At 47.9% G+C, this 26149-nt stretch overlaps 1 protein-coding gene across 1 annotated transcript in view; it reads left to right on the forward strand.

The window, feature by feature from the left end:
• Positions 1-25748, forward strand: part of wdr62 (WD repeat domain 62) — a 206245-nt gene extending 180497 nt beyond the window's left edge. The window contains exons 29-32 of the mRNA XM_034168870.1: positions 22853-23045; positions 24563-24810; positions 24951-25696; positions 25743-25748. Coding sequence (XP_034024761.1) covers positions 22853-23045; positions 24563-24810; positions 24951-25696; positions 25743-25748 — 1193 coding nt within the window. The remainder of the gene's footprint in view (positions 1-22852; positions 23046-24562; positions 24811-24950; positions 25697-25742) is intronic.
• Positions 25749-26149: the final 401 nt, after the last annotated feature.

The following is a 26149-nucleotide window of genomic DNA, read 5'->3' on the forward strand; positions in this document are numbered from 1 at the left end:
GATGAAGTTGAAGTTTTTTTTCCATTCAGCAGACTGAAACAAACTCTGCTTAGCTCCACTCTTCTGCTCTGCTCTGAGCTGCTGTTTCATAACATTTCACAGCCTCAGGAGACCAAAGCAGCTGATTTTTTTTCACCCTCATTTCTACGAGGTCTGTCAATAAAGTATAGGTCCTTTTTATTTTTTTCAAAAACTATATGGATTTCATTCAAATGTTTTTACGTCAGACATGCTTGAACCCTCGTGCGCATGCGTGAGTTTTTCCACGCCTGTCGGTGACGTCATTCGCCTGTGAGCACTCCTTGTGGGAGCAGTCATCCAGCCCCTCGTCAGAATTCCTTTGTCTGAGAAGTTGCTGAGAGACTGGCGCTTTGTTTGATCAAAATTTTTTCTAAACCTGTGAGACACATCGCGCCACAGGAAAAACACCTCCGTTGGAAGCCTTAATGACAAGTTGGAACATGTCCTGCTGTTAAACAATTTCTCATATACTCACTCCACTGAAACACATCAAAAGCCGCCTGGATTTTACAAATGGTTATCAACACGGAGGTGTTTTTCCTGTGCCGCCGCGCCGGCTGCGTCCCGACGCGCAGACTCGTCCGCACGTCTTTCATTAAAAAAATCTCCTTTAACAGTGGAATATCCGGATAAAATGCTGAAACCGACTTCTTCTGAAACTTCTCTGTTCTCTCACGACGTCCTGGATCAATAGAGCCTGAAATGTGGAGGTTTTCAGCTTGAAACAGGCTGACGACGGCGCCTGAGAGCACTGCACGACGTCTCGCACCGTGGGAAGTCCTTAAAGCGACATTATCACCTCAAAATCTCTCATCAGCCCTTAAAATTTTCACTGAAAACCAGCTTAATTTTTCGAACCGTGTCCACTTCGATGTGTCTCACAGGTTTAGAAAAAATTTTGATCAAACAAAGCGCCAGTCTCTCAGCAACTTTTCAGACAAAGGAATTCTGACGAGGGGCTGGACGACTCCTCCCACAAGGAGTGCTCACAGGCGAATGACGTCACCGACAGGCGTGGAAAAACTCACGCATGCGCACGAGGGTTCAAGCATGTCTGACGTAAAAACATATGAATGAAATCCATGTAGTTTTTGAAAAAATAAAAAGGACCTATACTTTATTGACAGCCCTTGTAGTTCTTATTTTGGAAAATCCGTCCTCAGTGGCACAGACCATTTGAACCCAAGAGCTGGGCAGAAATTTGCCACTACCCGTCGCTTAAAACCCTCGGCTTAGGTGTGCGGAAGAAACAGCTTGGCTTCAGCTCAGAACCCGCCCCCCCCACCTCCTCACACTCAGCAGCAAACACAGCAGAGAGCCAGCAGTTGTTAAGAGGATTCACAGATGTGGCTTCTCAGCTTGTGTCGGTATTTTCTGATACCTTTGTATCAGAAGCCAAGCCTGATATTGGATTGGATCGGTCCCAACTTTACCCTAGAGTGAGCACCAAAGTGACAGTGGTAAGGACAAACTCCTCTAATGATTTGAGGAAGAAACCTCAAGCAGACCAGACTCAAAGGGGTGACCCTCTGCTTGGCTCATGCTACAGACACAATTGACATTACAAATATAGAGGGAATTTTGGGAGTCCATGCTGGTGTCCAGGACAGGAGTCTTGCAGAAGAAGATGCCCACTCCCACTTCTGGATGGAGAAACACCTCAGAGAGAGAAAAAACACAATCAGGCAGCAAAAAGGCAACAAATACAGTATAATTTGTCAGAATTAAGCAACAAGAAAATCAGAAGAATTACTAAGGTGATCCCCGGCCACTAGCCCTAAACTTCACTAAAAGACCCAGACTTTAGATAAAGTTGAGTCTGCAGCACGCTCCATTTACTAATAAAATGAATTAAAAGGGTAAAAAGCATAGTAACATACTATGCCAGTATGCTAGCCATACGAAAGGGAAAATGAGTGCATCTTAAGTCTGGACTTGAAAGTCTCCACAGAATCTGATTGTTTTATTGACACGGGGAGATCATTGCACAGAACAGGGGCACGATAAGAGAAAGCTCTATGACCCGCAGACTTCTTATTCACCCTCAGGACACAAAGTAGTCCTGCACCCTGAGAACGCAAAGCCTGGGCCGGTACGTAAGGTTTAATTAGGTCAGCTAAGTAGGGAGGTGCCAATCTGTGAAAAATTGAATAGGCTAGCAACAGGGCAATGTGGTGGCTTAGTGGTTAGCACTGTTGCCTCACAGTGAGAAGGTCATGGGTTCAATTCCCACATGTGACCTTTCTGTGTGGAGTTTGTGTGTTCTCTCCGTATTTGCGTGGGTTCTCTCGAGGTGCTCTGTCTTCCTCCCACATTCAAAGGACATGCAGGTTAAGTGGATTGGAAACTTTAAATTGTCTGTAGGTGTGCGTGTGGGTGGGAATGTGTTTGTTTATATGTGGCCCTGCTACAGACTGGCGTCCTGTCCAGGGTGTACCCCTCCTTGTGTTCTATGACTGCTGGGATAGGCTCCAGCCCCCCGCGACCCTTAATTGGACTAAGTGGTTGAAGATGTCTGTGAGGGTTAGTAACAGAATCTTAAAATCTGATCTCACTGGGACAGGAAGCCAGTGAAGAGACACCAAAATGGGTGTAATGTGGTCAACCTTTCTGCTTCATGTCAAAAGTCTGGCAGCACCATTTTGAACCAATTGGAGAGCCCTAATGCTGGATTGTGGTAAACCAGAAAATAGAACATTGCAGTAGTCCAGTCTAGAAGAGACAAACGCATGAATCAGGGTCTCAGCATCAGCCATAGACAGGTTGGGACAAATCTTCACTGTATTTCGCCAGTGGAAGAAAACAGTCCTCATAATATCTCGAATATGGAGGTCAAAGGACAATGTAGGATCAAAAATTACCCCAAGGTTCCTCACTTTGTCAGTGTGATGTATGACATACGAACCTAGGCTAAGCATTAGCTGGTCAAATGGATGCCGAAGTCTCACTGGACCAAGAACCATCATTTCAGTCTTGTCAGAGTTTAAAAGTAGGAAATTGCTGGACTTCCAGCTTTTCACTGATGCAAGGCAATCTTCTAAGGATTTATGTGGATGAGATTACCAGCAGTTATCGGCATGTATAACTGAGTATCATGAGCATAGCAGTGAAAGGTAATCCCAAAACACAGCAATATGTGCCCAAGGGGTGCTATATAAAGGGAGAAAAGCAGGGAGCCTAAGAAAGACGTGGAACCCCAAATTTCATGTCACTAAGGTTAGAGGTAGTGTTACTGTCCAAAACACAGTGAGAACGACTGGTCAAGTATGACGTCAACCATGCAAGGGCACTCCCAGTAATCCCAAAATGATTTTCCAGCCTATCAAGTAGAATATGATGATCCACTGTATCAAATGCAACACTGAGATCTAACAGCAACAGAATCATAGTGGTGACCAAATCCATTGTAAGCAGAAGATCATTCACCACTTTAGTGAGAGCCGACTCTGTGGACTATTTTCTAAAAGCAGACTGCAGTTGCTCAAAGAGATTATTCTCAGTAAGATAGTCTACGAGCTGCTGTGACACCACTTTTTCCAGAAGTTTAGAGCAAAATGATAGATTTGATATCGGCCGATAGTTTTTCAATACACTCAGGTCAGAATTAGGTTTCTTAAGTAATGGTTTAATCACTGCAGATTTGAAACATTTAGGAACAGATCCAGAAGTTAAAGAAAGATTAATAATTTCCTGCACAGTCGGCCCAAGAGTGGGCCACAGGTCCTTAAACAGTTTTGTTGGTATTGGATGAAATAAACAGGTTGTGCTTTTTGTAGACGTTACGAGTTTCGTCAGCAGGCCTAGATACTATCAAATTCTGTAAATCTAGGTAATACCTCAGTAGTGGCGCCCACCTCAATGGCAGGGTGTAGTGGCTGGGTTAAGGCATGCTGGGATATGTTTAACCTAATGTCTTCTATTTTCTTCTCAAAGTAATCCAGGAAATCTTGTACTGGAAAAGGAGAGCGAACTGCAGGTGGTTGTTCATGAATAAGTGTTGCCACCGTGTCGAACAAGAACTTTGAGTTATGCTTGTTTTTGTTGATCAAATCAGCTTTGTAGCCAGGAATGCATGCTTATAGTCTAAGATAGCATCACGCCACACAAGGTGGAATACTTCTAATTTTGAACTGCACCATTTCTGTTCTAGACCTCTAGCCTTATGCTTGAGGTCACACAAGTAATCAGTGAAAGTCACCGTGTTTTTTGGGGGGTGGTTTTTATATAGGTGGTGCACAACACTGTTGTTGCTGCTTCAAACTGACTTTAGAATGATTTAAGAGGTTTTACTTTGTCATCTGCAGTGGTGGGCACAGTTCCGATAATTCGATAACCGATCATTATCGAAGATACTGTTTTCATTATTGGATTATCTTTTTAGACAACTTTAAAAACCATAATCGGACTAATTTTCTTTCGATAAATTTTTGCCCGATAGCTTTTAGACCGTTAACGTGGTAAACAAAGCTGAACAGCTACAACCATTTATAAAATTTAAAATCAGTTGACCACCTACCTGTTAAATGTTTTATAGCTGATGTGTAGTTCTACCCTCTGCAAACAGAGGAGTGCTGCTTCTAGAAGAAACTGCTCTATCCTCTGCAGGCAAAGGAGAACTGGTCTCTCTCTCTCACACACACACACACACACACACACACAAAAAAGCCTAATTTCTTTTAACCCCATACTGATACGAGAGCAATATCACCCAAGTCATCCAGAGGCATACATTTTTAACTTATGGTTAAAAGAAATGCATTTGAGACACTCTGATCAGGCTCCACGGACACCAGCATTAAACTCTAGTGCCTAAAACTCTCATGAATATATTCTCTGGGTTTATAGACGTTGTTATTGTGTTTGCGTTTATTAAATTCCACACATCTTAAATGTAGCAACACATATCTGGAATTTTGTTTTGGCAAGTTTTCAAGGTCTCTACTGCCATCTACTGGCCAGTAGTATTCATGGCAGTATTCGCCCTGAAGCTGGGCTGATATTTTCAATCAGTTGTACTCGGTTCCAGCTCAAACTGTACCACAGAACCGCACGGTGTAAAAGTTCAGAGTGCCTGATTTATGTTCTCACACACATTGTACGTTCAGAAACCACACGTCGGACTCATGTTTCCAGAAGCAAAACGTAAACAGAAGCCTTTTTTTTCAAACTTAATTTCCAGAAACTCTCGATGGGAGTCATCAAAGTTTAAAAAAAAAAAAAAACATTACAAGACAGGTCTGCGGTGTTTGCACAGGTGCAGTGCGAGAGGTTGGATGCTTGTAGCGCTTCAGCAGCGGGATACCCTCATGATGGCCGACCAGAATATCAAACAGCTTTGATTTTCATCTGATCATACGATCGCTGATCAGGAGGTGGTCGTGAGATGTAAAACGCAGCTCGTTACTCCATGTATACTTAAATGATGCAGGACGTTTAATTAACCTGAAACTCGGTGCGATCCAAAAAAATTCTTGAATGAAAATCAGCTGAAAAAGGGCCAAAACCCGCACAGTGTAAACCCAGCTTAAGTACTGAATGTCTGGCACCAGTAGATCATGACAGTGTTCTATTTATTTTTTACATTGGTTATATCAGGTGGTTATCTAATTACAACTTGGCTTTTTTTTTTTTACAAATGAAAAATGGCATATTTTACAAATGCACATTCATCTGTAAACACCAGCACACAACACACCTCACATTAAAGTGTTGGTTTACATAGAATGAATCATCCAATCAGTGTGAACAGAGGCACTTTTACCCAGAATGCCATCTGTCTGTGTTTGTTACAAAACTTCAGAATTAGTGCATTATTCAACATTAACTTTGTACAAATGACAGAATTGACATTAATGGAGTTATTCTATCAGTATTCATTTTATTTATACACCAAACCATAAGTCAGCACTGCTTTATTTTCCAATACCTCCACCTGATGGCAGCTTTGTGATTGAGTAGAGAGCTGAGCTTTGTGGTTCCTCTCAGTTGCTTTTGTGCTGGAAGACATGTAGTAAGCAGGAGCTTCCACCAGGGGGCAGGACGCTCAAAGACAGAAGTGCTGATTCATTGTTTGGGTCTGTTGTCGCTTTTGATGCTTCCAGAAGCGATTGTGGTGTTAAATCTCAAAATCAGTTTGTTAGTAGTTGCAAGTGTACCAGAGATAATACTGTAATTTATTGGTTATCTGTAACTTCCGATACATTTGTGGATGATTTATCGGCTTAGCTTTATCGAAGATAACTTTTCAGTTATCTAATTATCTGTTATCGAAGTTAATTTTTTGGTTATCTGTGCAAACCACTGGTCATCTGATGGTTAATTATAACATGATTCCCTTTGATCACTTTGTGTGTAGAGAGTCAGACTCAGACGTGCTGCTGTGGTCTGAAATGACGCGTGCGCAGTGAAGACAGGACGGATCTATTTTTAGAGGGGGCCGTTCGGTCGGTGACATCGGTCTCCTCATTGTGGGACCTTCAGAGTGCTGAAAACAGACTTCTAGACTAAGTGTCCTGGATGTCAGTGGGTTTCTGGGTGTGGGGTGACGGCACATTGCTCGCTGGTCCTCACCACTGACTGTGGTTGTGTCATTGTAAAAATAACTGACGTGCACAGCCACGAGCCTGAGTGCCGGTCCGATGCTGCAGCTCCGGATCTGGTATGGTCAGTGTTCAGCAGAAACCCTGTCACCTCAGACTGCTGGTCGTCTGCTGCTCGCCACCTTTTCTAACAAGTTTTGTGTGTCGTCGCAGTGAGGCGGAGCCAGTCGGTGCTCCACAGGAGGCCGTCTTATCAGAGTTCCCATCAGACTTCAGTGCGTCATCGTCCACTGCGCCGACAGCGCACTGTGGCGGTCATCTCATGCACTGCCGCCCTGACAGGTGTGTGTGTGTGTGTGTGTGTGTGTGTGTGTGTGTGTGTGTGTGTGTGTGTGTGTGTGTGTGTGTGTGTGTGTGTGTATTTGGGTTCTTTGGGTGGTGGACATATCCACAGCTCTGAGGTCAAAGGTCAAAGTCTTTCCTGCCTTTCCAGTCATTTCTGATCCGTCCTGTTCTGAAATGAAATCCTATCTCATCTCGGCCTCGTAAGTCCTGGTCCGCGGTCTGCTGGTGCGCCTGCTTCCAGCTCAGTTAGAGTTTGAGTTTATTTACTTTTGCTTTATAGTAAAAACCAAATCAGAGCAAAATTTACAAAAGCGTCTAATAATAAGCTAAAAGGGCATTTAAAAAAAATTTGGAATAAAAAACATGACAATTTTAAACAACACACCTAACATTTTGAAAAAAAAAACCTCACATTTTCCCCATCCAGGGAAAACAAGGACATGAGGGGAAAGTGTGTGTTCATCTTTATGCCATTTTTCCCATCATCTATAAATTCTATAATCTAATAGCTGTGGGTGATGTTGCTGCTGTTCTTCTGGCTTTGTTGCAGTTGATGATCGATAGGTTTTTCCTAATACACAATTGGGCAGTGCAATCTTGTTTGAGGGTGGGCGCTAAAGGGTTCAAATATGATGCATATGCTTTAGTTTTTCTACTTCCGCAGGACCAACCGCGGCATTTTCATTGGGTTTTTGGCCAAAGTACATGCAGACATAGTGAAAATGCAAAGAAAACGTGACGATGCAGTGGGAAAGTGGACATGTGTTGTTTTTTGTTTATGATCTGGAGCTCAAACGTGTCGAGGCGGTTTTGCAGGTGAGAGAACGCAGCTACTCTGGTTAGCTATGTAGGCTAACACTTACCAACACGACCTCTCCCATCTGCCTCGTCTTCTCCACTGGGAACCGAAAAAATAAAAAACCTTTTTGCCACTGCTTTGGTGATTGCAGCTGAACACAAAAGAGTCTGTGTGAAGTTAGGCTGTGTACGAGGTCTCTTAGATAATAAACCGACCCTTTTATTTTTTTTTTAACTATATGGATTTGAATGACATGCGATTACACCAATCATGCTTGAACCCTCGTGCGCATGCGTGAGTTTTTTCACGCGTCAGTGACATCATTTCCCTGTGGGCAGGCCTTGAGTGAGATGTGGTCCCGCCCTCTCGGCTGAATTCCTTTGTTTCACACGCTGCTCGAGACGGCGCGCGTTGCTTTATCAAAATTTTTTCTGGACCTGTGAGGAATATCCGAGTGGACACTATTCGAGAAATTAAGCTGGTTTTCTGTGAAAAGTTTAACGGCTGATGAGAGATTATGGGGTGTTTCTGTCGGTGTAAGGACTTCCCACGGAGCGGGACGTCCTGCAGCACTTCCAGGCGCTGTCGTCGGCCTGTTTCGAGCTGAAAACATCCTAATTTAAGGCTTAATTCACCCAGGACATCGTGAGAGAACAGAGAAGATTCAGAAGAGGCCGGCATGAGGAATTTATGCGGACATTCCACTGTTTAAGGACATTTTTTTAATGAAAGACGTACGCGCAAATTCGCCGAGTCGTTTCCGTGACGACTCGGCAAATCTGTGTGCGCCGCGACAGGAAAAACACCTCCGTGTTGAAAACCATTTGTAGAATTCAGGCGGCTTTTAATGGCTTTCAACAAGTGAGTAACTGAGAAATTGTTTAACAGCTTGGGCATGTTCCAACTTGCCCGTTAAGATTTCCAACGGAGGTGTTTTTCCTGCCGCGACCCCCCGCGGTCGGGTCCAGCCCGACATGCGACTCTGCCCGCATGTTCTTTCATTACAAAATGACCGTTAACAATGGAATGTCCGAATAAACTCCTCATTCCGACTTCTTCTGAAAGTTCTCTGTTCTCTGACGACTTACTGCGTCAACAGAGCCTGAAATGTGGAAGTTTTCAACTTGAAACAGCGAGACGCTGCCGCCTCGAAGCGCAGATCGCCGTCAGGCGCCGTGGACTGTCCTTAAAGCGACACTACCAGACCAAAATCTCTCATCAGCCGTTAAAATTTTTACTGAAAACCAGCTGAATTTATTGAATGGTGTCCACTCAGTTGTGCCTTAGTTTTGAAAAAAATTTTATCAAACAAAGCAACAGTCTCTGAGCCATTCCTAAACAATGAAAAAAATCGACGAGCGGGTGGACGACTCCTCACTCAAAGACTGCCCACAGGCGAATGACGTAACCGACAGGCGTGAAAAAACTCTCGCATGCCCACGAGGGTTCAAGCATGTCTGATGTAATCACACGTGATTCAAATCCATATGGTTTTTGAAAAAAATAATAAGGTCGGATACTTTTCTAATAGACCTCGTATAATTGTGCAAAGGAGCTGAGATCCCCCCCTAAGTGGTCAACTCCTGTGATATCACGCAGGGTTCAAACCAGACTGCGGTGCCTTGTTGTCTCTGTGTATCTTCCCTCTGGTTTGTGGGAGGAAGTCATGGAGTGGATGTTGGTAATCTGACATCTCTTTAACCAATTTGACAGCCGCCTGTTCCCTCCTACTTTGGAGGGATGGAACCTGCGAGATGTGTGGCCTCTGGAGCAGTCCTTGAGATCCCTGCTCTGCAACCTCTCCAGCTGTGCAGCTTGACCCTTGTTGCATAATGGTGTTGATGGTGACCAGGTCCTCACAGGTGAGGTCTTGTCTGGCTAAGACACAGCCTTACCTGTGAGGAGCATCAGTAATAATCCTGGGGTGGGGACTTATTTAAACCCTGTACCTTTGGGAAAGTTTTCCAAACCTGGTTGATCCAAGAAGTTCTTATCCCTGATTACCAGGACAAGAACCTCAACATGTGACAACGTTTTCAAGATGCGGAAATTCTCAAAGAAGATGGCGGCTGGTAGAACGCGTCAGTTTTTCACAGTTCCCTCTGATGCGTCACTGGGTCACGGTGCACCGCCTGGAACATCCTTTTATTTGAAGCGCTGTTATGGTTTTTGGGCTGCCACAAACAATTACTTTGATAATCAACTAGTCACCGATTATTTTTGCGACTAGTTGACTAATCGGCTCGTACATACATTGGTTCCCATTTTGAATCCCACCCCTGCCATATTTCTCCATGTAATGTGGAGTTGCGTCAGGAAGGGCATCTGTGCCAGTTCAACATGTAGATCCACCTTGGATTTGCTGTGGCGACCCGAGTGAAAACAAGGGAGCAGCCGAAGGATCTTACTATTAGCTTCAAGCTTGAAGTGTTTAAGGTATGTGCTAACTAAAAATAAAGACAATTAAGATGATAGTTCATTCAACCATTTCTTGGTAACAAAGTCGTCCATTGAAGAAGAACATATTATTTTAGCGCTGTAACTCGGGATGAGCGAGTACACCACCATGTGTATCTGTTCAACCAATCTAAATGATCTGTATCTGTACTCGGGGTGGGCAGGGCCTAAACCAGAGGTGGGCGTGGTATAACCGAAAATTTGTGGGGCTTAAATCAGTACATTATTTTAAGTCTGAAATTGATATGGATTGATCAGAAGTTGGTATATTTATTGTTTGTTTGAGTTTTTATGAACCAGAACATGAATATTCTTAAGTGTATGAATGAATATTTACAGAACAGCCTCAGAATTGAGATTCAATCTAGTAGGAAATTATGAACTACTAAGTATGGATGAACAAGAGTTGTCATACTCCGTGTCTGTCCTTCTGTGCCTGTTCCTTTGTGTCTCTCCCTTTGCGTCTGTCCCTTTGTGTCTGTTCCTCTACGTCTGTCCTTCTGTGCCTTTTCCTTTGAGTCTGTCCCTCTGCGTCTTATCCCTCTGTCTGTCCCTCTCTGTCTGTTCTTTAGTCCCTGTTCCTTTGTGTCTGTCCTTCTGTGCCTGTTCCTTTGTGTCTCTCCCTCTACGTCTGTCCCTTTGATTCTGTCCCTCTGCATCTGTCACTCTGTCTGTTGCTTTGAGTCTGTCCCTCTGCATCTGTCCTTCTGTGTCTGTCCCTCTGTGTCTGTCCTTCTGTGCCTGTTCCTTTGTGTCGCTCCTTCTGCGTCTGTCCCTTTGAGTCTGTCCCTCTGCATCTGTTCCTATGAGTCTGTTTTTCTGTGTCTGTTCCTCTGCGTCTGTCCCTTGAATTCTGTCCCTCTGCGACTGTTCCTTTGAGTCTGGTCCTCTGTGTCTGTCCCTCTGCATCTGTACTTCTATGTCTGTCCCTCTGCATCTGTACTTCTATGTCTGTCCCTCTGCATCTGTACTTCTATGTCTGTCCCTCTGCGTCTGTACTTCTATGTCTGTCCCTCTGTGTCTGTTCCTTTGAGTCTGTCCCTCTGCGCCTGTCCCTCTGCGTCTGTCCTTCTGTGCCTGTTCCTTGGAGTCTGTCCCTCTGCGCCTGTCCCTTTGAGTCTGTCCCTCTGCGCCTGTCCCTTTGAGTCTGTCCCTCTGCGCCTGTCCCTTTGAGTCTGTCCCTCTGCGTCTGTTCCTCTGTGTCTGTTCCTCTGTGTCTGTCACTCTGTGTCTGTTCCTTTGAGTCTGTTCCTCTGCGTCTGTTCCTCTGTGTCTGTCCTTCTGTGCCTGTTCCTCTGTTTGTCCCTCTGCGTCTGTTTCTTTGTGTCTGTCCCTCTGGGTCTGTTCCTCTGCGTCTGTACTTCTGTGTCTGTCCCTCTGTGTCTGTTCCTTTGAGTCTGTCCCTCTGGGTCTGTTCCTCAGTTTCTGTCATTCTGTGACTGTTCCTTTGAGTGTGTTCCTCTGCGTCTGTCCTTCTGTGCCTGTTCCTTGGAGTCTGTCCCTCTGCGCCTGTCCCTTTGAGTCTGTCCCTCTGCGCCTGTCCCTTTGAGTCTGTCCCTCTGCGTCTGTCCCTCTGTGTCTGTCCCTCTGTGTCTGTTCCTTTGAGTCTGTTCCTCTCCGTCTGTTCCTCTGTGTCTGTCCTTCTGTGCCTGTTCCTCTGTTTGTCCCTCTGCGTCTGTCCTTCTGTGCCTGTTCCTCTGTTTGTCCCTCTGCGTCTGTTTCTTTGTGTCTGTCCTTCTGTGCCTGTTCCTTGTGTCTGTCCCTCTGCATCTGTTCCTTTGAGTCTGTCCTTCTATGTCTGTCCTTCTGTGTCTGTTCCTTTGCGTCTGTCCTTCTGTGCCTGTTCCTCTGTCTGTTCCTCTGTGTCTGTTCCTCTGTGTCTGTCCTTCTGTGACTGTTTCTTTGAGTCTGTTCCTCTGCGTCTGTTCCTCTGCATCTGGACGTCTGTCTGTCCCTCTGTGTCTGTTCCTTTGAGTCTGTTCCTCTGTGTCTGTCCTTCTGTGACTGTTCCTTTGCGTCTGTTCCTCTGTGCCTGTCCCTCTGTGCCTGATCCTTTGAGTCTGTCCCTCTGCGCCTGTCCCTTTGAGTCTGTCCCTCTGTGCCTGTCCCTTTGAGTCTGTCCCTCTGAGTCTGTCCCTTTGTGTCTGTTCCTTTGAGTCTGTCCCTCTGAGTCTGTCACTCTGTCTGTTCCTTTGAGTCTGTCCCTCTGCGTCTGTCCCTTCAATTCTGTCCCTCTGCGTCTGTTCCTTTGAATCTGTCCCTCTGCGTCTGTTCCTTTGAATCTGTCCCTCTGGGTCTGTTCCTTTAAGTCTGTTCCTCTGTGTCTGTCCTTCTGTGCCTGTTCCTCTATGTTTGTCCCTCTGCGTCTGTCCTTCTGTGCCTGTTCCTTGTGTCTGTCCCTCTGCATCTGTTCCTTTGAGTCTGTCCCTCTGTGTCTGTCCTTCTGTGTCTATTCCTTTGCGTCTGTCCCTCTGTGCCTGTCCCTCTGCGTCTGTCCTTCTGTGCCTGTTCCTCTGTGTCTATTCCTTTGAGTCTGTCCCTCTGGGTCTGTTCCTTTAAGTCTGTTCCTCTGTGTCTGTCCTTCTGTGACTGTTCCTTTGAGTCTGTTCCTCTGCGTCTGTCCTTCTGTGCCTGTTCCTTGGAGTCTGTCCCTTTGAGTCTGTCCCTCTGCGCCTGTGCCTTTGAGTCTGTCCCTCTGTGTCTGTCCTCTGTGTCTGTTCCTTTGCGTCTGTCCCTCTGCGTCTGTCCTTCTGTGCTTGTTCCTCTATGTCTGTCCCTCTGTGTCTGTTCCTTTGAGTCTGTCTCTCTGGGTCTGTTCCTTTATGTCTGTTCCTCTGTGTCTGTCCTTCTGTGACTGTTCCTCTGCGTCTGTCCTTCTGTGCCTGTTCCTTGGTGTCTGTCACTCTGTGTCTGTCCCTCTGCGTCTGTTCCTCTGTGTCTGTCCCTCTGCGTCTGTTCCTCTGTGTCTGTCCTTCTGTGCCTGTTCCTCTGTCTGTTCCTCTGCGTCTGTCCTTCTGTGCCTGTTCCTCTGTTTGTCCCTCTGCGTCTGTCCTTCTGTGCCTGTTCCTCTGTTTGTCACTCTGCGTCTGTTCCTTTGAGTCTGTCCTTCTATGTCTGTCCCTCTGTGTCTGTCCTTCTGTGCCTGTTCCTCTATGTTTGTCCCTCTGCGTCTGTCCTTCTGTGCCTGTTCCTTGTGTCTGTCCCTCTGCATCTGTCCTTCTGTGTCTATTCCTTTGCGTCTGTCCCTCTGTGCCTGTCCCTCTGCGTCTGTCCTTCTGTGCCTGTTCCTCTGTGTCTATTCCTTTGAGTCTGTCCCTCTGGGTCTGTTCCTTTAAGTCTGTTCCTCTGTGTCTGTCCTTCTGTGACTGTTCCTTTGAGTCTGTTCCTCTGCGTCTGTCCTTCTGTGCCTGTTCCTTGGAGTCTGTCCCTTTGAGTCTGTCCCTCTGCGCCTGTGCCTTTGAGTCTGTCCCTCTGCGCCTGTGCCTTTGAGTCTGTCCCTCTGTGTCTGTTCCTTTGCGTCTGTCCCTCTGCGTCTGTCCTTCTGTGCTTGTTCCTCTGTCTGTCCCTCTGTGTCTGTTCCTTTGAGTCTGTCTCTCTGGGTCTGTTCCTTTATGTCTGTTCCTCTGTGTCTGTCCTTCTGTGACTGTTCCTCTGCGTCTGTCCTTCTGTGCCTGTTCCTTGGTGTCTGTCACTCTGTGTCTGTCCCTCTGCGTCTGTTCCTCTGTGTCTGTCCTTCTGTGCCTGTTCCTCTGTTTGTCCCTCTGCGTCTGTCCTTCTGTGCCTGTTCCTCTGTTTGTCACTCTGCGTCTGTTCCTTTGTGTCTGTCCTTCTGTGCCTGTTCCTTGTGTCTGTCCCTCTGCATCTGTTCCTTTGAGTCTGTCCTTCTATGTCTGTCCCTCTGTGTCTGTCCTTCTGTGCCTGTTCCTTTGCGTCTGTCCTTCTGTGCCTGTTCCTCTGTCTGTCCCTCTGTCTGTTCCTTTGAGTCTGTCCCTCTGCGCCTGTACTTCTATGTCTGTCCCTCTGTGTCTGTTCCTTTGAGTCTGTCCCTCTGGGTCTGTTCCTTTAAGTCTGTTCCTCTGTGTCTGTCCTTCTGTGACTGTTCCTTTCAGTCTGTTCCTCTGCGTCTGTACATCTATGTCTGTCCTTCTGTGCCTGTTCCTTGGAGTCTGTCCCTCTGCGCCTGTCCCTTTGAGTCTGTCCCTCTGCGTCTGTTCCTTTGAGTCTGTTCCTCTCCATCTGTCCTTTTAATTCTGTCCCTCCGCGTCTGTTCCGTTGAGTCTGGTCCTCTGTGTCTGTCCGTTTGCATCTGTCACTCTGTCTGTTCCTCTGCGTCTGTTCCTTTGCGTCTGTTCCTCTGTGTCTGTCCCTCTGCATCTGTTCCTTTGAGTCTGTCCCTCTGTGTCTGTCCTTCTGTATCTGTTCCTTTGCATCTGTCCCTCTGTGCCTGTCCCTCTGCGTCTGTCCTTCTGTGCCTGTTCCTTTGAGTCTGTCCCTCTGCGCCTGTCCCTTTGAGTCTGTTCCTCTGCGTCTGTTCCTTTGAGTCTGGTCCTTCTGTGACTGTTCCTTTGAGTCTGTTCCTCTGCGTCTGTATTTCTATGTCTGTCCCTCTGCGTCTGTTCCTTTGAGTCTGGTCCTTCTGTGACTGTTCCTTTGAGTCTGTTCCTCTGTGTCTGTCCCTCTGTGTCTGTTCCTTTGAGTCTGTCCCTCTGCGTCTGTTCCTCTGTGTCTGTCCTTCTGTGCCTGTTCCTCTGTTTGTCCCTCTGCGTCTGTCCTTCTGTGCCTGTTCCTCTGTTTGTCCCTCTGCGTCTGTTCCTTTGTGTCTGTCCTTCTGTGCCTGTTCCTTGTGTCTGTCCCTCTGCGTCTGTTCCTTTGTGTCTGTCCTTCTGTGCCTGTTCCTTGTGTCTGTCCCTCTGCATCTGTTCCTTTGAGTCTGTCCTTCTATGTCTGTCCCTCTGTGTCTGTCCTTCTGTGCCTGTTCCTCTGTTTGTCCCTCTGCGTCTGTTCCTTTGTGTCTGTCCTTCTGTGCCTGTTCCTCTGTCTGTCCCTCTGTGTCTGTTCCTCTGTCTGTCCCTCTGTGTCTGTTCCTTTGAGTCTGTCCCTCTGCGCCTGTACTTCTATGTCTGTCCCTCTGTGTCTGTTCCTTTGAGTCTGTCCCTCTGGGTCTGTTCCTTTAAGTCTGTTCCTCTGCGTCTGGACGTCTGTCTGTTCCTCTGTGTCTGTTCCTCTGTGTCTGTCCTTCTGTGACTGTTCCTTTGAGTCTGTTCCTCTGCGTCTGTCCTTCTGCGCCTGTCCCTTTGAGTCTGTCCCTCTGCGCCTGTCCCTTTGAGTCTGTCCCTCTGCGTCTGTTCCTTTGTCTGTTCCTCTGCGTCTGTCCCTTTAATTCTGTCCCTCCGCGTCTGTTCCTTTGAGTCTGGTCCTCTGTGTCTGTCCGTTTGCATCTGTCACTCTGTCTGTTCCTCTGCGTCTTTTCCTTTGAGTCTGTCCCTCTGCGTCTGTTCCTTTGCGTCTGTTCCTCTGTGTCTGTCCCTCTGTGTCTGTTCCTTTGAGTCTGTCCCTCTGGCTCTGTTCCTTTAAGTCTGTTCCTCTGTGTCTGTCCTTCTGTGCCTGTTCCTCTGTTTGTCCCTCTGCGCCTGTTCCTCTGTTTGTCCCTCTGCGCCTGTTCCTCTGTTTGTCCCTCTGCGCCTGTCCCTCTGCGTCTGTCCCTCTGCGCCTGTCCCTCTGTGTCTGTTCCTTTGAGTCTGTCCCTCTGTGTCTGTTCCTTTGAGTCTGTCCCTCTGCGCCTGTCACTCTGTGTCTGTCCCTCTGTGCCTATTCCTTTGCATCTGTCCCTCTTTGTCTGTCCCTGTGTCTGTCCTTCTGTGCCTGTTCGTTTGACTCTGCCCCTCTGCGTATGTCCTTCTGTGCCTGTTCGTTTGACTCTGCCCCTCTGCGTATGTCCTTCTGTGCCTGTTCCTTTGACTCTGCCCCTCTGCGTATGTCCTTCTGTGTCTGTTCCTTTGAGTCTGTCCCTCTGTATGTTTGAATGTCTCTCAGCATGATGATGACAGTGAGCAGAGTACAGAGTTTTACAAACACATTTTTAATCTATTCTTTCAAAGTCTGATCTGAGTGTCTCTGTAAGTGTCCTCGCTGTGGTTAAACTAAAATCACAGTTGAAGACCTGCGAAACATTAACAACAAACACTAATGATTTTTTTTTTTCTCCGCCAAAAACCTTCTTGTCTCTCAGGTCGCTGCACACGTAAATTCACAAATTCTTGATTGTTGCTGCTCAGAGACTGTAAACCAGGGACGCATCCAGACACAAAGACACTGAACCACTCAAAGTGGACCTTGATTAAAGGTCCACTTTTGAAGACATTTTTCATACTACTACTACTACGTACTACTACTACTACTAATAATAATAATAAAAATAATAATTTGAATAATAAAATGTTTAAATCAGTAATTACTCTGCACCTAAGTTTTTCTGTAGTTCTGGACTAAGTTTAATTGATGAGCCACATAAAAATAAGTTTAGTTAATTTAAGTTTTCTGCAAAACTAAAGTGGGTTGTGAAGCAATATGTTTTTTTTTGTTTTGTTTTTTTATGTACTGTCTAAGATCAACGTTACTGGGTCTGTTTGCTGTTCGAGCTTTAAAATCAGGTCAGTTAGGATGAGGGAAGCCAAAAATATGACACCGATTACGGCTCTTGTGGTTAATAATCTGATCAAACAAAGATGTAGACTCATTTATGGGATTTATATTGTTAGATAATGTTTATTCTAAGTCCTTATTTTATGTTAGTTATCAATTATTTGCTTTTGCTATTTGATTGGAAGTCTCTGGAATCTGGTTTAACATTTAAACATAACAGTTAATTTCCATTTCATCCCACCTGTCTGCCAGAGGGCGGTGCTGAAAGCACTGAATGATCCCTTCGCACATGCACTGTTGGAGTAATAATACCAAAATAGTCACACCTGTGACACCACATATGACCAATCACAGTGTATATAAGCATACGTCATCTGAGGCGCCTTCCCTCTTTTCTTCTCACATGTGGTTTGCTACTGTTGTCGTCCGCCATTTTGTGCTGGATATTTCCTGTGCTTTTGCTGTCGTTGGACGCCCTTTCGCCTTTTCTTTTGGCAGGAGCAGTGTTTTTCGCACTCCTGGGGCTGCGACGGTTCTTGTTACTGCGGTAAGTGTCTCTTTTATTTGCCATTACCGGTGATGGCAGCGTGTTTGCCCCCTCTCCCAGTATTGCGCGGGTATACGGACATACATATTTTTTTTTCGAGCTACCTGGGTCCTTTTGTTGTTTCGTTTTTGCTATTACCGGTGACGGCAGTGTGTGCGCCCCTTTTCCCAGTTTTTGGCCTGTTTGTGTTTATAGCTGCCGGTGTTGGCTTCCTTTTGTTGTTGTTTTTTTTTGTTTGTTTGTTTGTTTTTTGCTACTACCAGGATGCCAGCGTGAGCACCCCTTTCTCCCGGTTTTGTGTCTGTCTACGTTGACGGCTGACTATGTTAGCCTTTTTCTTTTTTTTTGGCCTGCGTTTTGTCACAGTTAATGGAGAGGGTCTCCGGTTTCGCTATTACTGGTGACGACAGCGTTCGCGCTTCCTCTCCCAGTGCTGGTGTGTGTTCTGCAGACTGCTAGCCATGTGGATTCGCCTGTTGTGCGGTCGGGCTTATGGGTGGCTCCCACTGCTGTGCTGCTTGTGGACTCGCACTCCGAGCAGATGACGGTCATAACCTGTGCCCAGCTTGTCTCGGGATTGACCACCTGACGGAGGCGTTGTCAGATCATCCCTGTATGAACAGCAATTACATGCCTCGGGCTGTGAGAGTGGCTCGGCTGGCACAGTTGTGCCCTCAACAAGAGGCCGACCAGCTCCCGCCTTCAATGTGGGTGACTCCTAAGAGGAAGCGGGTCGCAGCAGATCAAGGCCTTGCCATACGGGTAGAGAAACTGTCTGCTGAAGTGGCTGAGATGAAGTCATTGTTTCAAGCCCGGCAGCTGGAAGCTCCCTTGCCTGGGACAGAGGCTTCTCCCCCTGTGCCTGAGTTGGCGGTGGAGGAGGATGTATTGTCTCTCGCCGCATGAGCCAGTCCGCCACCCCACCAGGCAGACCCGAGCTTTGGATGGTGGCCACTAACACCCCAGGGCCCCTACAGGTTGTGGGGAGGGGAAGGTGAGGCCACCGGGCCGGCAGTCGGATGGTTTTCCCATCAGCAGCTCGACTGCTGGGCTGCTCACGCTGTGGATCCATGGGTGGTTGCTACTTTGACCCTTGGCTACAGGTTGCAATTTCGACGCCGGCCACACATCTCGGACCGGGGTCAAGGTGACTTTGATTTCCGACCCGGTGAAAGCTCAAGCACTAGACCAGAAGCTCTCCGCCCTCTTGGCCAAGGGTGCTATCGAGGAGGTGGGTCCTCTGCAGCAACCCAGAGGCTACTATTCCACATATTTCCTCATTCCGAAAGAGACTGGCGGGTTTCGGCCCATTTTAGATCTGTGGGGACTCAATCGTTATTTGAAGGTGCTGCCATTTCACATGTTGACCACGGCAGAGGTCCTTCAGACTGTGGCATGGGGGGCGTGGTTTACGCCAATAGATCTGACCGATGCCTATTTTCATGTGCCTATTGTGGCAGACCACTGCCGCTTTCTGAGGTTTGCCTATCGGGTCGTCATTGGCAGTTTTGGGTACTCCCATTTGGCATCTCCCTTTCTCAGAGAGTGTTTACTTGGTGTGTAAAAGCAGCTCTCGCCCTGCTGCAAGCATGTGGGATGTAGATTCTGCCGTATCTCGACGATTGGCTAATGTGCGCCCCGTCTTGAGCGCGTGCATCTTGGGATATGCATCGGCTGCTTGCTCACGTGTCCCAGTTGGGTCTCAGGGTCAACCTGGAGAAGAGTCGCCTTGCTCCTTCTCAGATCACTGTTTTTCTCGGGGTGGCCTTGGATTCAACCTCCATGGAGGCTCATCCATCCGTCCGCAGGATAGACGATGTCCGGTTCATTCGGTTCAGACTAGGCAGGCGGTTTCTGTACATCGTCTTCATGCTGTTGGGCTTGCTTTCGTTACAACCTGTGTCGAGGTGGCTCTTCTGGACCCCCGACTGCACAGACATCTCAGGCTCACGGTGACGTGGTTGTGCTTCCGGGCCCTGGCTCCCTGGAGGAACAGGGCTTATTTGTCCAGGGGCGTCCCGATGGGGCTAGTGGTGTACTGCAGGGAGGTGGTCACCACGGATGCCAGTTTCACGGGATGGGGCACGGTCTGGCAGCACAGAGTGGTTCAGGGGCTGTGGAGCCGAAGGGATCGCTTGGAGCATTTCAGTGTGCTGAAATTACGGGCAGTGCATCTCGCTCTGAGGTACTTTCTTCCCCACCTGCAGGGGAGACATGTTCTGGTGCGGTCGGACAACACCTCGGTTGTCTACCACATCAACCATCAGGGGGGCACCAGGTCGGCTTGTCTTCTAAAAGTCTCCAGGGATCTCCTGGAATGGGCCTTTCCTCTTCTGTCCACTCTGCGGGCAGAGTATGTACCGGGAGAGCGGAACCAAGCTGCAGACGCATGATCTGGGACCTCTATGGTTGTGTGACAGTGGATCTGTTCGCAACGAAAGTGTTGACTTATTGCCCGCTGTGGTTTTCCCTTACAGGGGTGTTGGGCGCGTTGGGTCCGGACGCATTTGCTCATCTATGGCCCAAAGTGCTCCTGTACGCTTTTCCTCCTCTTCCGTTGCTTTGGCCCACTCTACAGAGGGTTCTTAGGGAGGGCCACAGACTGTTGCTGGTGGCTCTGTTCTGGTCCGCTCGTCCTGTTGCTTTGGAGTTTATGTCGAGGCGACCCCTGGTGTCTTCCACCCAGGAGGGATCTTCTCTCTCAGTTGTGAGGACGGGTATGGCACCCTGATCCTCAACGCCTGAACCTGTGGGTGTGGCCACTGGATGCCAGGGGTCAAGCCTGACTGGGCTCACTGATCCCGTCAGGCATACCATTTTGTCTGCCAGGCCACCTTCTACCCGGCGGCAGTATCACAACAGGTGGCGACTGTTTTGTCGGTGGTGTTCTGCCCGAAGTGAGGATCCGGTCACCTGTTCCGTTTCTACTATTCTGGATTTTCTCCAATCTGTCCTTGATGAGGGCCACTCTCCCTCGACACTGAAGGTATATGTTGCAGCTATTTCATGCTACCAGATGAGAGTGGATGGTTGTTCAGTTGGGAGCCATCATCTCGTTTCTCTTTTTCTGCGTGGTGCTCATAGGTTGCATCCACCGGCTGCAACACGTGAACCTGCCTGGGATCTAACCCTGGTTCTCGCAGCACTTTGTCATCCTCCGTTCGAGCCTTTGGCAGAGGCAGACCTCAATTGGCTCTCCGGTAAGACTGCGCTTTTGTTGACCATCGTGGGTGAGTCAGTCCCTCGTGTCTCAGATGGGGTCCCGATTGGGCTGATGTTATCCTGTGGCCGAACACGGCATTTTTGCCTAAGGTGTTGTCCCGTGCTCATTGTACCCAGCCATTGCAATTGTTGTGGTTTTGACCCCAGTCTTCAGTGGCCGGGGATGGGTCTGACTTGTTGTGTCCCACGAGAGCACTAGAGGCGTATATTGCAGCTACTGAGAGTCTGAGACGCTCTCACCAGCTGTTTTTGTGTCATCGAGGGTCTAAGTTGGGCTTTCCTTTATCTAAACAACGTCTCTCTTATTGGATCGTTGATGTTATCTGCCATGCCTGTTGTGCAGGGGGCTGTCCCCGGCTGGCCGGCGTGAAGGCTCACTCTACCAGGAGTGTCTCTGCTTCCTGGAAAGCTATGAGAGGGGTTCCGCTGGATGCCATCTGCGCTGCGGCGTCGTGGGCTTCCCCGACTATGTTCATTCATTTCTGCAATGTCAGTGTGGCTGACCCTCATCCTTAGGTCCTCTGGGCCTCCTCTGTGAGGTAGGTGCTCAGGATTCCTTGTGACATTGTTGGTATTTGTCATTCAGTGCTTTCAGCACCGCCCTCTGGCGGTCAGGAGGGATGAAATGGAATGAAGGTTTTGTATGTAACCACCTTTCTATGAATCCCAACTGACCGCCAGAGATTCTCTGTTTCTCGGAATCCCGCGTTGCGCGAGAACGTTCTGTAGGGACGGAGCCTCGGATGACGTATGCTTATATACACTGTGATTGGTCATCCGTGGTGTCACAGGTGTGACTAGTTTGGTATTATTACTCGAACTGCACATGCATGTAGGGATCATTCAGTGCTTTCAGCACCACCCTCTGGCGGTCAGTTGAGATTCATAGAACCGTGGTTACATACATAACCTTCGTTTTACTTCCATCATTTACATCTAAGTTTTAGATACAGGGAGGGCTTCCCTATCTGTGAGAGCAGGTAACATGAGAAATGTGACATTAAACTACACCCATTGTAAATGCCCACATTGTATAAAAAGTGTTGTATGACCCATTTTTTTCGCCTTTGACAAGATGGACACTGTCTGTGAGGGTCCCGGTCCGGTTTTCTTTGTGACCTTTAATAAATCCAAAATGAGGAATACAGTGGTTTGGTTCTTGTAAAGGGGCAGTTAATTACATAAAGATCCCGGAGAAATGACAGTATATCTAAGTGCATTTTGCAGAATTTGTTCGTCTTTCAACTGACTTGTTCAGGGTCACCACAGCGGATCCTGGACAGATCCACATTGGGATTTGGTGCCAGATGCCCTTCCTGATGCAACTCCAGTTTCAACTGGAGAAAACCACTCAGCCCCTTATCTTCCTAAGAGGTCCTGTCTGAGTACTGACCAGGACCTGCCCTGCTTAGCACCTGAGATCTCATGGATCTGATTGGATCAGATGGGAACTGATTGGATCTGATCAGATTTGATGGGATCTGATTGGATCAGATATGATCTGATGGGATCAGATATGATCTGATGCGATCCTGCTAAACCTGATGGGATCAGATACGATCTGGTGGGATCTGATTGGATCAGATGGGATCAGGCACACAGACCAACTGGGTGCTGCCTTTTGCAGAATCTGTGAGCTATAAAACTGCTGTACTGCACCTTTAAATCATTCCTTGTGGGCATGTCCTGCTCAGCCGTATGACCCCACAGTCTGTGGACAGTCCACACCCACAATTGTGACAATCATCTGACAAACAGGCACCTGTAATGAAAACCTTCTGAGCCTGTGGGTGGCGCTGTGGGGCTTGTTCTGGTGTTGTTCATTTCCATGATGGAGGTGGGGCTTAAGAGCTGCACAGGACTGTCCTCGAAGTCTGGACAATTTGGCTTCACTGGAATTTGACCTTTGACCTCAGGGTTGGGGTGACCACATGTCATCACTGTGTCTGGTGAACAGTCACACCACCGGAGTCTGTCTGCTCGGATCAGACGCAGGTCAGTACCAGTCTCTTTCACTTCAATCCTGATTTGACCTAGTCCAGGTGCTGGTGTGGGATTAAGTTCCTGTTCAAACCCAGTTATGTCTTTGTGGTGAAATAATCTCACATTGATTGACTTCAAACTAAATCTCAACATGTGGTGTTTCTGAACTGAACACGGGTATCACGGGTGTGCACTGGGGCTTTTGGTGGATCTGGAGCTCCACACCTCATCAACAAATCATTTTATTAGATATGTCACTGCCATTTTGAGTTTGTGACATTTGTTTTACTCCTTCAGACATCACATCCAGAACCCTGAGAGCCAACAACTGTGACATGGGACCATCCATTGCTAAAGGGGCTCCAATTGTCCCCACTTCTGTTCAGGAGGACAAGGAGAACACATCTTCTTTAAAGGATCACCCACCTGCCCACCTGCTGCCTACTGGTGAAGAGAAACTCAGCAACTCCACTGTAGACCAGAAATCCAGGTAAGCTCCGAGCTCCGCTTGGTCCTGTAGGTACGCCCTGCTCTGTCCTGTAGGTAAGCCCTGCTCAGACCTCCAGGTAAGCCCCGCTCGGTCCTCCAGGTAAGCCCCGCTCGGTCCTCCAGGTAAGCCCCGCTCGGTCCTGTAGGTAAGCCCCGCTCGGTCCTTCAGTTAAGCCCCGCTCGGTCCTCCAGGTAAGCCCCGCTCGGTCCTCCAGGTAAGCCCCGCTCGGTCCTCCAGGTAAGCCCCGCTCAGACCTCCAGGTAAGCCCCGCTCGGTCCTGTAGCTAAGTCCCGCTCGGACCGCCAGGTAAGCCCCGCTCTGGCCACTTGGCTAAGACCTGCTTGAACATATCATAATTGATAACTGATTGATATGCCAGAACTTGTTGTTCTGATCAGCATTTATGTTCAACTTGATTTATTTATATAGCGCCAAATCACAACACAAGTTGCCCAATATGCTTCACATGGATAAGGTCTTACCTCACCAACCCTCCAGAGCAAACACATAGGCAACAGTGGTCAGGAAAAACTCCTGTGGGTGTGTTTTTTTTTTGTTGTTTTTTTTTTATGTTGGAAGAAACCTAAAAAAGACCAGACTGGTTGGGGGGTGTCTGCTTCGAACAAAGTAACCATGACAAAAGGTCAAATAAATGAAGACCAGCAAAGAACAACCAAAGACAGAGATAATCGAACTCAGTGTCAAGGTAAATATCAAGTCCTGTAGTTGAGACAGCCAGGAGATCATGGACCAGTGTCCATCATGGTTAGCAGACAGTTCAGTGGAGATTCTGATGCTGAGTGAGTTGATTGACCAGGTTTGATCAAACAAACACGTTTCTAGTCATTTCATGGCCAACGGCCACGTTTCATGGCCGTTGGTTTATCTGCGGAGGAAACATCGGGACTTTAGTCATGCTTAGTTTTAGCAGAGACGGACGACGTCGGAATACCTTGAGTCCATGCAACTGATGAATGTCTGAGAGTTGACTGTGAAGAAAAACGGTGCTGTTGAACCACTTTGTGAGGAGTCCAGCATAGCGACAAACACCAAGACAAGAAAGGACAAAAAGATCTGACTTTATCTGCAACCTTCCACCCTCTGACATCTCTGAGTTCTCTCCGAGAAGGTACGGACAGTCCCTTTGGGATACCTGTAATGATCCTCTTACATGGTACGTCTCATGATCAGTGATGATCCTTCTGCAGTTTCATCATCCAAGACAACTCGAACAAGAGCGTGGAGCAGAAACTGATCCACCGGAACGAACAAAACAGCACATAAACGGCACCCTGTGCTCCACAAACAGTTCCACAACTTAATGTGGTGAGACTGAGTCAAGTTCCACTGGAGTAATCTGAATTTGACATGTATGAGACCTGACCCGAACCAGAGGACAGATCAGGTCTGGGTATTTGTCAACCTGAAAGCAGAGGATTGTTGTCATCATTCTGTAAACTCGACTTCTCGTTGGAGTTTTGTATAACATCTGTGATGCTCTTTATTTTTTGTTCTAGAATCATATATTCATCCCAAATGCCGCAGCAGCACCCCCTAGTGTCTGTAATTTCAAGTCATCAACAGCCTGTCTGTGAAGAAGGAAGGCGGAGCTTTGGGAGTGGCCTCAGTGTGACAGATCCAAATGAAGCCAGTGCAGTTAGCTCCACCCCTCCAGACAGAACCACAACCTGTGTGACCACGAGTCCGTCATCCAGACAGGACACGGGTCCAGGAGGCATAGCCAGCAGCGCTCCGTCTCACAGAGGTAAGCACGCGTTATCATAGTCCTTGTTATCCAAGCTATGTGCTGCAGTCGTCACCCCGTGTCTGCATCTTTAACTGTCCTGGCACGCCTCATGGTCCTGCTGACTGTAGTGTGCTGTGGTGCTCACCCTGTGTCTGCAGCTTTAACCTTTCTGATACGCCTCATGGTCCTGCTGACTGTAGTGTGCTGTGGTCCTCACCCTGTGTCTGCAGCTTTAACTGTCCTGGCATGTCTCATGGTCCTGCTGACTGTAGTGTGCTGTGGTGCTCACCCTGTGTCTGCAGCTTTAACCTTTCTGATTCACCTCATGGTCCTGCTGACTGTAGTGTGCTGTGGTCCTCACCCTGTGTCTGCATCTCTAACTGTCCTGGCACGCCTCATGGTCCTGCTGACTGTAGTGTGCTGTGGTCCTCACCCTGTGTCTGCATCTCTAACTGTCCTGGCACGCCTCATGGTCCTGCTGACTGTAGTGTGCTGTGGTCCTCACCCTGTGTCTGCATCTCTAACTGTCCTGGCATGTCTCATGGTCCTGCTGACTGTAGTGTGCTGTGGTGCTCACCCTGTGTCTGCAGCTTTAACCTTTCTGATACGCCTCATGGTCCTGCTGACTGTAGTGTGCTGTGGTCCTCACCCTGTGTCTGCAGCTTTAACTGTCCTGGCATGTCTCATGGTCCTGCTGACTGTAGTGTGCTGCGGTCCTCACCCTGTGTCTGCAACTTTAACTGTTCTGATACGCCTCATGGTCCTGCTGACTGTGGTGTCCTGCGGTCGTCACCCTGTGTCTGCAGCTTTAACTGTCCTGGCATGGCTCATGGTCCTGCTGACTGTGGTGTCCTGCGGTCGTCACCCTGTGTCTGCAACATTAACTGTCCTAGCACGGCTCATGGTCCTGCTGACTGTGGTGTGCTGCGGCCGTCACCCTGTGTCTGCAGCTTTAACTGTCCAGGCACGGCTCATGGTCCTGCTGACTGTAGTGTCCTGCAGTCTTCACCCTGTTTATGCAGCATTAACTGTCCTGTCATGTCTCATGGTCCTGCTGACTGCCGTGAGCATGTCTATTCCAGGTGTTGACAGTGGACTGTATGTGTCTGCAGATGGCGCTGGTGGCCCTGTCTGTGTTCAGCGGTGTCAGCAGCTCATCAAAGACCTGCGGCAGGCAGCGAGCTGCAGCGTCTGGCTCTACCAGCAGGTCAGATATTCTGGTTGCATTTTGAGAATTTAATAATTTTGTTTTTTGGTGTTTCATTTGTGAAAATGTCTTTTGTCCTGGACTGTTTCTTAATGTTCCACAGCCTTGAAACCCATTGAGGACTCAAAGGATCTGGTTGTATTTCATTCC

Source organism: Thalassophryne amazonica, chromosome 4 (genome assembly GCF_902500255.1).
Source record: "Thalassophryne amazonica chromosome 4, fThaAma1.1, whole genome shotgun sequence".
NCBI classification, from domain to species: domain Eukaryota; kingdom Metazoa; phylum Chordata; class Actinopteri; order Batrachoidiformes; family Batrachoididae; genus Thalassophryne; species Thalassophryne amazonica.